Raw genomic sequence first — 12,339 nt, 5'->3', positions numbered from 1 at the left:
TCTCAATATTTTAAGTTAATCTGATAAAGGTTGAAATGTTGATTTTATATTCCACATAATATCTCTCAATTACTTAATCTGTCTCACCAGCAGTTCAAAAGTAAGACATTAAGTCAAGAATCAAATGCAATACAGAAAAAAATCGAATCAGTCTGGAGCTTTAGAGGTATATCTAGTATTTCTACTTGAATAATTATGAATTTATCCCAACATTTAGTAAAATTACTTTAGATAGATAGAAAAACTGCAAAGACAAATGAACATATGAGCTGTTATGTAATGATAACACTGTAGCCATGTGTCACCATCTGACATATTTACTAATAAGAATAATGAAAACGGAATAAACAGAAAAGTTTGATATTAAAATACTTAAGTCTTTTATTCACATAATAAAATAAAACCAAGGGAAGGTTTTTCTGTTTTTGCAAAGAAATTAATGAGATTCAAATAGAACATTTAAATAGAAATAGGCAGAATAAAATCTGCTGTGGTCTCTGTATCTTAAATATGAAATGTTTACAAAGGAAAAGAAAAAGCAGAAAAGAAAGAAAAGACAAACCAAGTTTAATGTAGCACATTTTATGTACAAGGCAATGCAAAGTGCTTTACATAAAACATTACAGATGGTGCAATGAAAGTATTAAAAAGTAGTAAAAGGCAGCAACAAATAGCAAAACTCACAATAAAATCATAAATTAAATTTAAGTGATTAAAAGCAAGATAAGTTAAACATTAACATGCAGATTAAATGGATAGGCACATGAGAAAAGAAATGTTTTTAACCTGGATTTAAAAATGTCTACATTTGGTGAAAGTTTAATCTCCACTGGCAGTTTGTTCCACTTGTTTGCAGCAAACAGCTAAATGCTGCTTCTCCATGTTTAGTCTGGACTAGTTGACCAGAGTCTTTGGATCTAAGAGCTCTGCTAGGTTTATATTCTCTGAACATATCACAGATGTATTCTGGGCCTAAACCATTCTGGGATTTGTAAACAATCAGAAGGGTTTTAAAATCTATTCTGTGACTGACTGGAAGCCAGTGTAAAGATTTCAAAACTGGTGTGATGTGTTCAGATCTTTTAGTCCTGGTTAAAACTCTAGCAGCAGCGTTCTGGATGAGCTGCAGATGTTTGATGCTCTTTTTAGGAAGTCCTGTTAAAAGACCATTACAGTAATCCAGCCTACTGGAGATGAATGCATGGATGAGTTTCTCTTGGTCTTTCTCGGAGACCAAACTTTTAATTCTGTTGATGTTTCTGAGCTGGTAAAAAGCTTCTTAGTGACAGCTTTGATGTGGCTGCTGAAAGTCAGGTCTGAGTCTATCAACAGTCCAAAGTACGAAGTTGGTCTTTGATTTTAAGAGCCAGAGTCTCCAGGTGTTTTTCAATGCTGACCCTCTTGTCTTTGCTACCAAACAGAATAATCTCAGTTTTGTCTTCATTTAATTGTAGAAAATTCTCCCTCATTCGGGTGTTTATTTGCTCCAGACACTGACACAATAAGACTATTGGACTACAGTCATCTGGTGACAGAGACACATAAAGTTGTGTATTATCTGCATAACTGTGATAATTAATGTTAAAGTTCTGTAATATTTGACCCAAAGGGAACATATACAATTTGAACAGAAGAGGTCCAAGACTGACTCATGGTGGACTCCACAAGTCATAGCCACTCGCTCGGAATCATAGCTGCCGATCGTAACAAAATAACCCCGGCCTTCTAAATAGGACCTGAACCTGTTAAGGACCGCTTCAGAAAGTCCAGCACAGTTTTCCAGCCTGGAAAAGATTCTGTGATTCTGATTCCATTTTGTGATCTGAAGTATCAAACACAGCACTGAGATCCAGCAGAACCAGGACTGATACTTGACAAGAAAAGAAAAGAAAAGAAAAGAAAAGAAAAGAAAAGAAAAGAAAAGAAAAGAAAAGAAAAGAAAAGAAAAAGAAAAAGAAAGTAGTAACCAAAGACAAAGCCACCTTGGTTTTGAATTGCTATATTTGACCCAACCTGGCAACCCGCGGGTCTGGTCGCAGCGCTGAAAAACTTGTTGTTGTCTGGGAAAATGGCGTCAAACGTAGAGGCCCCGGAGCGCTGGTACCTCGCCCTTCTCGGCTTTGCGGAACATTTCCGAACCTCCAGTCCGCCCAAAATACGACTATGTGTGCACTGCCTTCAGGCTGTGTTTCAGTTTAAGCCACCGCAGAGGATCGAGGCTCGAACACATCTTCAACTGGGCTCGGTTCTCTACCATCACACCAAGAACAGTGATCTGGCCCGTAGCCACTTGGAGAAAGCGGTGAGGGGCGTTTGAGCTGGGAAAGAGCGGGGATGCTGCAGAGAACGGGACTGTTGTAGGCCGCAGACAGTAAAAACAGCGAAGCGCGGAAGTCTTTCAGTTGTTCTTCATTCGCAGATAATAAAATTGTAAAAAAGGTTTAAATGTAGGGTTTGTTAGTCTCCAAATTAGTCAGTTCTGAAATCGGTCCCGGGTCGGCTACTTTAGTTCTTTCCCCGGTGTTAAAGAATGTGTTGTCAGGGATTATTGTGAAGAAAAAAAAAACGATAGCAAGTGAGGCGCCGCTAAAATGTTTTCTTTCTTTTACAGTGGTATATTTCTCAACAAGTTCCTCAATTTGAAGATGTTAAATTTGAAGCCGCCAGCATTTTGTCAGAACTCTTCTGCCAACAGGTAAGCCCATTTAGATAACGACACCCTAATTGTATTAGAAACAAAGTAAAACTGACACTGATTAATTTCTTCTTACATTAAAAGGAGGAGATAACGGCTTGATTAGCGTGATGCTATTTATTAACAACTATGGATTAATGATTCCTCTTACCAATTTCAGAATTTGGTGGACTCTGCAAAACCTTTGCTGCGTAAAGCTATCCAGATTTCACAACAAACACCATACTGGCACTGCAGACTGCTGTTCCAGTTGGCGGTATGTATCAGTGTTGTGGCATGCATGTGTTTCTTTAGGAGTAACATTGTTCCATCAACTCCACTGGCTGTTCAGCAGTGTTGGACTTGAAATTGGAATATGATTGCACTCTTTGCAATAAAACTTTTTTTCTGTCTTTCAGCAACTTCATACACTGGAGAAAGACTTGGTGTCAGCTTGTGACCTTCTGGGCGTTGGAGCAGAGTATGCCCGAGTGGTTGGCTCAGAATATACCAGGTTAATTTTGCTTTTAATTGTATGCCATGCTTGACATATACTCAGCCCAACATATTTATAGACCACATGTCTCGGTATTTAACTCTTGTGATACACTCTGTGGGTTTTATGGTAGAGCATTACCATTTTTTGTTCTACATCATAGAAACTCTAAAACAGTTTTCATTATTATTATTATTATTATTATTATTATTATTATTTATTGGACACATTTCAATAAGCTTGTGTGAAGTGTTAATTCATTCATTGGGCACATAACATTAGTGAACCTTGGCTTGGCCAAGTGAAGCAGCCCCAGATCATTTACTTATTCTCTTACAAAGAGTCCTCTTTGATTGGATGTTTAGCTTGGTGAATGATCTCTCTATTCTGTTATTGGGATGTTAAGCTTAATGAAAACATAAAATGCAACACACATGAAAAAAAAAAAAAAAATTCATGCAATGTGTTGGTTTAAGCACAGATTTTATAGGCTGAAGTCCACAAAAATGCGACATGACCATTCAGGCTGACATCGCTTTGAAAAAGAACGGACATGCATCCCATTTAGTTCCACGTATGAAAGTGACCTAGGACGGATTTTTTAAAAAAAATGGGAGATGTGTTGGTCAGACTGAAATAAAAAGATATGATATGGGTCAAATATGGAAAAGAGAAGTCAGATTTTATAGGCTGAAGCATGAGAACCTCTTTTACTGAACTAGAACTAAGTCGACACTAAATTGGAACTTATAATAACCTGACTTTGTACAAAGATTTTTTTGGTTTTATATAATTTTTTGCCTTATTAAAAAAAAAACTTTATGCCCTCTTACGCAGGCTTAGCTTGTTAGCTGGCTGTTGGAGAACACAATTGTGGTGCGTTCAAGTGCACTTTATATTTTTTTATTTTTTCCTCAGACACTGAAAACAAGTCAAGAAGACAAGAATCCAAGCCTGTTTTTAATAAAACTGGGAAAATTAATTATGAGCTGAAAAACATACGTAACAAACACAAAAGAAAATAAATCTTAAGACTCACCTTTGGGAGGAAAAACATCCCATAATCCAGAGTACTTTTCACCACTGTCTTGATAATAAAATTTACAGATGTATACTGAGTGTTATTATTTATTCAGAAGTGCTCTATTAATGTCTCTTTGTTTCTCTAGGGCTTTGTTTCTTCTTAGTAAAGGAATGGTGAGTTTTCTCTTTATATTTCACTACAGCTGTGTACATGCTTACAAACCTTTTTTTTTTTCATGCATTCATCTTGATGTAAAAAACTGGTATGCTGTATTTCTACTTTATTGTTGTGTATCTGTTAAATTTTGATTGTTTGTTTTCTCACTTTCTAGTTGCTGCTAATGGAGAGGAAGCTCGGCGAGGTGCATCCCCTTCTCACACTGTGCGGAACTATCGTGGAAAACTGGCAGGGAAACCCAATCCAGAAGGAGTCTCTGAGGGTCTTCTTCCTGGTGCTGCAGGTCACACACTACCTGGATGCTGGACAGGTAGGAAACTCACTCTGGAAGGGTTAGCATGATTAAAAGTGCTGCTCAGCATGCATTCAGATATTAAATTTAATGATATAAGACGTGTGATTGGTTGCAATGTTTGTGTCGTCCCAGGTGAAGAGTGTGAAGCCGTGTCTGAAGCAGCTGCAGCAGTGTATCCAGACCATCTCTACACTCCACGATGATGAGATCCTGCCTAGCAACCCAGCCGATCTCTTTCACTGGCTGCCCAAGGAGCACATGTGTGTGCTCGTTTATTTGGTAATGTGCTTCTTTTTTTATTTCAAATATCCTAAATGCTTTAGATTAGTGGCACACACCATCACAAAATTCTATTCTTTTTTTTTTATCATTTAGGTTAAATATAGCATGTGGCAAGTTTTGTCATGGGAAGGTTGTTTTGAATCATTCTGAAACTAAAGAATTAGCTTGCTGCTAAGTTACTTTGGAACCACAGAGTCTGCTTCTGCCTGGTGCAACCGTTTTTTTATAGATGCATTCATATTTTTAGATACAAATGAGTTAAAAGTATCGTTTTTATTTTACTTTACAGGTGACAGTCATGCACTCCATGCAAGCAGGCTATCTGGAGAAAGCCCAGAAGTACACCGACAAGGCTCTTATGCAACTAGAGAAACTAAAAAGTGAGTTGCAGTGTTGTGGCTGACTTTGATGTACACTTTTCAAGCTGTCGACAAGTTGCACAGCAGGTTGACAGGTGTTTGATAAAATTGTATTTCCTGTTTTTAGTGTTGGACTGCAGCCCCATCCTCTCCACCTTTCAAGTCATTCTGCTGGAGCACATCATCATGTGCCGACTCGTCACAGGCCACAAGGCCACAGCATTACAAGAGGTACATTGTTTCTCTCCCTGTGCCCACCTCCTGAGTTTTCTTCTATCTTAAAGTGCATCATCATGACAAAGATGCAGTTAAGCCGAGTTAAGCAACCTTGAAAGTTCTTTCTTTTTAAATGTCACAAAAGTAGATTTGCATACTTTGAGTAAGTTTTTGAAAGTGAGCAGATTAACTCGCTGTTCTGTCTGCTTAGATCTCGCAGGTTTGTCAACTGTGCCAACAGTCCCCCAGGTTATTCACCAACCACGCTGCTCAGCTACACACACTATTAGTAAGTATTTCAACTTGTTTCATATGGGTCGTTGCCATCAGATCAACAGATCAGTGTTGTGTTTGAATTATCATCCTGGTGCTTTTCCATAACATTTTGAAATGAGAAAATGACTCTCCAAGACCTACTAGTGTTTAAAAGTCTGAACTGCAGCAGTCACGTTAACATACAATCACTCACGAGCGTTTGCTTCATCTGACTCTTGAGTCAAAGGCTACTTGTCACATTATCATTAAATGCGACTTCCTGTACACGACCCTGAATTCATCCGCATGTGCAGAAGAAGACATGGTGTCACACGCAGCACACTGTGTGTATGGAAGTAAACATGGATGCTACACTTGTTTTTGTATTAGTTTGGAAGTTCTTGTGCAGTCAGAGCCTACAAAATTATAACCAACTAATTAGAGAAAGAAGTGGAAGCTACCTCTGTAACTCTCTTGATGCAGAGTCGGAAACCGGGGCAGATTTCTTCCGAGGTCTGTCTTCAATGACGTAAAAGTCCACAAAAATGCGACATGACCATTCAGGCTGACATCGCTTTGAAAAAGAACGGACATGCATCCGATTTAGTTCCACGTATGAAAGTGGCCTGGGACGGATTTTTTAAAAAAAAAAAGGGAGATGTGTTGGTCAGACTGAAATAAAACAGATATGATATGGGTCAAATATGGAAAAGAGAAGTCAGATTTGAATCACTTTTGCCTGCAGCGTGAACGGAGACAAAAATCCAGAATGTTAATTAGCCAACAGCGTTTTCAGAGATTGTGTCAGCCTCTCCTCTGACACACCAAGCAAGCACAGAAAAGAAGGAGGTTAAAAGTCTTTTTAGTTTTGTTTGGTCAGTAAGCTTAAAGGAGTATTTTTAGCTGGTCCCATCCACTTCCTGTACGTTTGACACAGTCCCAGTACGCTTTACATGTACTGTGTTCCTGCAATGGCTTTGGTCTTGAGCTTCACTTGATGGATTTTCTATTCTTTTACGAATCATACAACACATACAGAGTAAAACTGCGCCTCAGTGTTTGTCTGATTGAAGCCATGGAAGAAAATTATATACAAATAAATGAAAAATTTGTTTTGATATTTTACCTTTTAATAAGTTAAAGGAATTGTCAAATGACCTACTGACAAGCGAGTAGATGATTTTTTTCCCCAATTACTGTCAAACATGAAAACAAATAAGACTTTATTTGTCCCACAATGAAGAAATTTAAATGTCTCAGCAGCTTCAGAAGAATGGTACATTATAAAAAAGTAAAAAAAAAAAACAAACAAAAAAACAGCACACAGAGGGAAACTATGTCAGAAGGAATTATATAAACAGGTCCAAGATCTGGTAGCTGCATGTATAAAATTTACTGTTTATTTGTTGTCATTGAAGAGTCTTGATTGTTGTGGGAATGTGTTGCCACAATTAATAAGGTCGTAGGTTGTACTCTCACCACAAGAAAATTAAAAAATGAAAATATGTTATATCTTGATTTATAGGGAAATTTATCTATAGTTTCTCCTCCCACTATCTTCATCTCTTAGGGTCTGTACTGTATCTCAGTGAACTGCATGGATAATGCAGAAGCACAGTTTACTACGGCCTTGCGGGTGAGTGCATACTGGATGTTTTATTGTACTTCCTGCTGCGGTGCCCTGTTCTCTCATTTCAAACATCTCCAAATTGCTGTTTGTGTACCAGCTGACCACACACCAGGAGCTGTGGACGTACATTGTAACCAACCTGGCGAGTGTGTACATAAGGGAAGGAAACAGACATCAGGAGGTTAGTTGAATTGTAATTGAGTTGTTTTACAGTTATTAGTGTAAACGAATAAACCACTTTAAAAAATGTGGTTATGATGTATTATTTTGTACTTGTGGCTCGCTTAAAATCAATGCTTGATTAATAAATAAGTATTTTGGTGTTGGTATGCTCTAGATATCAGCCAAGGAGGGAAAATTTCCACCAAGACTGTAAATTAAAGTGTATATTAAATGTTTTTTTCTGAAACAGATGTTGTCATTACATCGTGTCTCCACCAGAGGGCACTCCAGAGCTCTTTTTAATATGTGCTGTCCCATGCATCTTAACCATCTCATAACTTAGGCGATACTTACCTCAGTTCCAAATACACAACATGTTTGCTAAAAGCACAGCATTGGTTTTTGAAAGGGAAAACTTTAATACATTTTAACAAGAACAAATATTTGATATTCTTTTTATCATACCCGTTTTATTTCTTCTCCAGCTTTACAGCCTCTTGGAGAGAATAAACCCAGACCATAACTTCCCAGTAAGGTGAGAGTATTTATTATTATATCTTTGTATTTGCAATACAATAATGCATTGTAAATCTAATAATCAAATATAAATATATTAATTGTACATGTCTTTGTTTTGCATTTTCAGCTCTCACTGTCTTCGCGCTGCAGCCTTCTACATCAGAGGACTCCTGTCCTTCTTTCAGGGACGCTACAATGAGGCAAAGTACGGCAGCTCACAAGTCATTTGATGCAAACACCCACGCACCCACTTTGCACTGATAATACTTCTCTTTGTGTTCCAGGCGTTTCTTAAGGGAAACTCTGAAGATGTCAAACGCTGAGGATCTGAACAGACTGACTGCCTGCTCTCTGGTTCTACTGGGCCACATTTTCTACGTATTGGGCAACCACAGAGTAAGACTAAACACTTAGCAAACGGGTCTCATGCTCACATTAGAGCTGAGTTGATTTTCACTCGAAACAGCTGGGGGTTGTCTGCAGAAAAATATCTAGTTTCATGACTATACATGACTATGTTCAAATAAAGACATTGCTGAGGTTTCAAAATTAAAAAAAGAAAAAAGAAAGATGAGTTTGTGTTGTAAACAAGAGGCAAAAACATTAGCTCACACATCACATCAGGGGCAGTTCTGGAAGACCGGTAAACCCAGCTTTATCTGCAGCTTAGCTTGGAGATGATCAGAAGGGACACAAATGCACCGATAGATCCTGTTTTATTTAGTTTCTGTCTCTTCCCTGTTTTCTTAATCAGCCTTTGGAAGACTATAAAAGGATATGAGACGGTCTTGTGCTGTTAATACAAAAAAAATCTTTAAAAAGCCTAATTAGTGAAGTCTTCTACAGCCATCATACACTGTAGTCATCTACAGTCACCACAGTTAGCTAAGAGTATATGACAAAAAATAAGAATCTATGAAACAAAACAAAATCTTACTTGAATAAATTTTGTCCTCATCCTGTTTCTGCTTCTTATCAGAGGCACATTGCACTGAAAAGTTTTGCATACGCAATCTGAAGGATGCATGAGGTGTGCACATTCTCACCCCACAGTCTTCCTGTGTAATTACCAGCTTTTATTGTGGGTAAAGACAAATGCCTGGTTTTTGTCTGTACACATTATTTCTGCATTTGGCTCCTGGACTGTGAATGACCAGAGGCACACACTGACACACAAGGCAAAGCAAGAGGGTCAAGTTAACGTACTTTAATCTGGTTTTCCGTATAGTGCCAAGTCACAATAGAAATCATTTAAGGTTCCCTTTCCTCTAGAACATGTTTATACTGTCTTAGGATAAAAAAAAATTAAAAAAATAACAGTCTGATGTATTTTATCTGACTGACATGATGACATGTCATAGCTGCTCCTGGTGTCCCTGGTTGAGTTCTGCCCTGATGCCTCACATATAGACACATGCACACAACACACACACACAGGTGATCACACTTCTGTCAGCGGACAGAGAGCGTGGGGCTGAAAACACGCCACCCAGCTGAAAAATCTCTCCCAAGGAGGAGAAGATGGAAAAGGTTGAGCTCCAGTAGATGAATATTTCTCCTGCTCCGGTGTTAAACAGAGAATTTCACGTCCACCACAGCTGAACAAGCCGAATCTACCGTCACGCTAGAGATTTCTAGGTCATATTACGGCTTAAAACGGATCCAACGTTCTTTGTAGGTTTTTATTAACGGCAACATGTTATCTGAGAACTGAACTTTATGAATATTTAGAGCGACTCCACTGAAGGAAACGGTCTAAATCAGGATATTTAACAAGTTTTCTGTGCCGTGTGTTTTCTTTTTGTTTGTTTGTTTGTTTTTATCGCCCCCCCTTCGATCATGTATGGAAAATTAGTCTGCGATGAAGTTTTAAAAAGTGACGCAACTTCTCAGCTCAGTCTGTCACATCATGTTTAAATATAGCTATTTTGTCATTTTCACATGTCATATTCCCACTGTACTGTAACGGGCCGGCTACCTGTTACAGCCACAAAGTTAATGAATAATGATTATAAAGTTGAGATTTACACCCTGTTCGTTAAGATTACATGTTTAAAATTAAAGAGTCAAAACAGAATTTTTATTTGTTGGATGGATTGGTGGGTAGGTGGGTGGGTTGTCTGCCTCCTCGAAGATTGTGAACCTGAGGGAAACACTGAGAAGTGTTTTTTTTTTTGCCCTCGAATGCAAAACCATTTCCCAGATTACAAAAACTGTTCTGTTAAAAAATGGTAATGGTTGGCCATCTATCCTTCCAGCTGCAACCCTACCCACTTGGATACCCTATATTTTAGGCTCAGAAATTTTAATGTGTTTTAAGCTCTGGACACCAAATAAATATTTTAAAATATCTTATAAATTATTCAGTAATTGTAACATTCCTTCACTAAACACAGTTTTAGGCTAGCTTTTCCTTAACTGATGATCGTAGCCACATGATTTTAAAGGGGTCATTACTACAGCATCTTACAATGATTAAAATTTTTCTTGATTTGTAAAAGCTTTATAAAAGTATTTTATCATAATCACTATTTATTTACATCTGTATGTACGAGGAGCAGCAATTAATTGTCTATATGTTTGTCTCCCTGTCTAGGAAAGTAACAACATGGTGGTCCCTGCCATGCAGCTGGCCAGCAAGATCCCTGACATGTCTGTTCAGCTCTGGTCATCAGCCCTGTTGAAAGGTACATAGACATTTTCATTCATCATCAGTAAATGTCATTTACAGCATGTTTGCTTGGAATTTCCAGTAGGTGAAAGTACAAGCTTTGCAAATGTATCACTGTATGCTATTTTGTGAACTCACCTTAGGACAACATTTTTGAGACTTAAGCTGCATTTGAAGACTTTGGTCATGTGCTGTGCTTTCAGATTTGAACAAGGCTCTTGGAAACAACATAGATGCCCATGAAGCTGCACAGATGCACCAGAACTTCTCCCAGCAGCTGCTGCAGGACCATATTGCAGCCTGCAGCCTCCCCGAGCATAACCTCATCAGTGTATGTGAAGCAACTTTGACTGATTCTCCAAATATACGTGTCATGACTTTCCTTTATAAACTTTCACTCCTGTGGCATAATGAATTTATATATTCACAATGATTATCAGGCTATTTCTGTCTTCCATACATGTTTTTTAGTTATGCAATTATATATCTGTTTTTCAGTGGACGGATGGCCCTCCTCCTGTTCAGATCCAAGCCCAAAATGGTCCAACTACCAGCCTTGCAAGCCTGCTATGAAGAACCTCTTGATGCACGTGATTGTAGCTGGTAAATTGTCACATGCAGCAGTTTGATGCCTAACAACCTGCTTTCCAGACCACTGTAGCTTGAAAGGATTTAACAAGAGACAGATTGGACATTCACTTTATTTGCTTCTCAAGTTTTTTTTTTTTTTCCAGTTGTCTATTGCATTTTTTTTAAGTTGTAAAACTATTAGAATTGCTGTTGTTCATGCATTTTACACTCTAATGGCATTGACACTTACGGGGTACAAGAGCAGAGTTGGACTGTTGATTAGAGGAGTGAAGGACACAAGGCAATGTATAAAAGGGCTTCATTGTTCATATATAAGGAACCCTTCTCTGCATTTGCCAGGATTTTTTTTTCTCCCAAATGTTGGAGAATGACGGGTTTGATGGGGGGTGGCGCAGTAAAGAAATGTAGAAGAAATTAATTTATTCATGTTGCTATTTTTGTAACTGTTGGTAAATATTTTACATCTTGCCTTTTTTGTATGGATGATGATTTTCTTTCCCATGCATGGAAGTTACTGATGTGGACTCTGTACATTAGTTTTTGACCTTGGTTGCTAACATAAAATTCTTTATAGATAATCTCCTTTTTTTTGCACAAAATCCATAGTAGGAAGAAATACAGACCTCATATAACTTATTTTCACACAATGGCAATTTGATGAGTGTCATTTTACAAATTAACGGTGTATGATGTTTTAGAACAGTAAATGATCTACTCTGTGCAGGCGATGCATTTAAATACTGGTGGTTTCATACAATTTGATCACACATACCCTTAAACACTCATTTCACTAATGTTTTTTAGTGTTTTTTCCTAAGTTCCATAAAATGTTCATACATTACTTTTTGCAAATCATGCTTAGATTTTTGGAGTTTTCTTCAGACATTGAAAGGAAATATTTAATTTGGATATATTTTCATTTGTCTTGATAGTTCCACTAAATGGTCTGTTCACAGTATGTTTGTATAGATTTGCCACTTGTTGAACC

At 37.8% G+C, this 12,339-nt stretch overlaps 1 protein-coding gene across 1 annotated transcript; it reads left to right on the top strand.

The window, feature by feature from the left end:
• The first annotated feature begins 2,042 nt into the window (after positions 1 to 2,042).
• On the top strand, positions 2,043 to 11,963 carry LOC121653432 (MAU2 chromatid cohesion factor homolog). Its single transcript, XM_042006912.1, has 18 exons — positions 2,043 to 2,302; positions 2,612 to 2,695; positions 2,856 to 2,951; positions 3,094 to 3,188; positions 4,340 to 4,367; positions 4,526 to 4,681; positions 4,799 to 4,945; positions 5,238 to 5,328; positions 5,435 to 5,538; positions 5,735 to 5,812; positions 7,349 to 7,414; positions 7,506 to 7,589; positions 8,056 to 8,105; positions 8,217 to 8,294; positions 8,374 to 8,485; positions 10,686 to 10,776; positions 10,964 to 11,091; positions 11,259 to 11,963. Exons 1-18 carry the CDS (start codon positions 2,069 to 2,071, stop codon positions 11,331 to 11,333), a joined length of 1,797 nt encoding a protein of 598 aa, XP_041862846.1. The 5' UTR covers positions 2,043 to 2,068; the 3' UTR covers positions 11,334 to 11,963.
• The last annotated feature ends 376 nt before the right edge of the window (positions 11,964 to 12,339 follow it).

The sequence above is a fragment of the Melanotaenia boesemani genome, chromosome 14 (genome assembly GCF_017639745.1).
Source record: "Melanotaenia boesemani isolate fMelBoe1 chromosome 14, fMelBoe1.pri, whole genome shotgun sequence".
Lineage (NCBI taxonomy): Eukaryota > Metazoa > Chordata > Actinopteri > Atheriniformes > Melanotaeniidae > Melanotaenia > Melanotaenia boesemani.
Note: the sequence above shows the minus strand (reverse complement) of the source record. Positions and strands in the feature narration are given on the sequence as shown.

What these genes read in the sequence shown, in the direction of transcription:
- LOC121653432 (XM_042006912.1), top strand. Translation starts at nt 2,069, where the DNA reads ATGGCGTCAAACGTAGAGGCCCCGGAGCGCTGGTACCTCGCCCTTCTC. An exon ending in GTAGCCACTTGGAGAAAGCG is followed by an intron (nt 2,303 to 2,611) that starts GTGAGGGGCGTT and finishes TTTCTTTTACAG; the next exon opens with TGGTATATTTCTCAACAAGT. An exon ending in AGGCCACAGCATTACAAGAG is followed by an intron (nt 5,539 to 5,734) that starts GTACATTGTTTC and finishes CTGTCTGCTTAG; the next exon opens with ATCTCGCAGGTTTGTCAACT.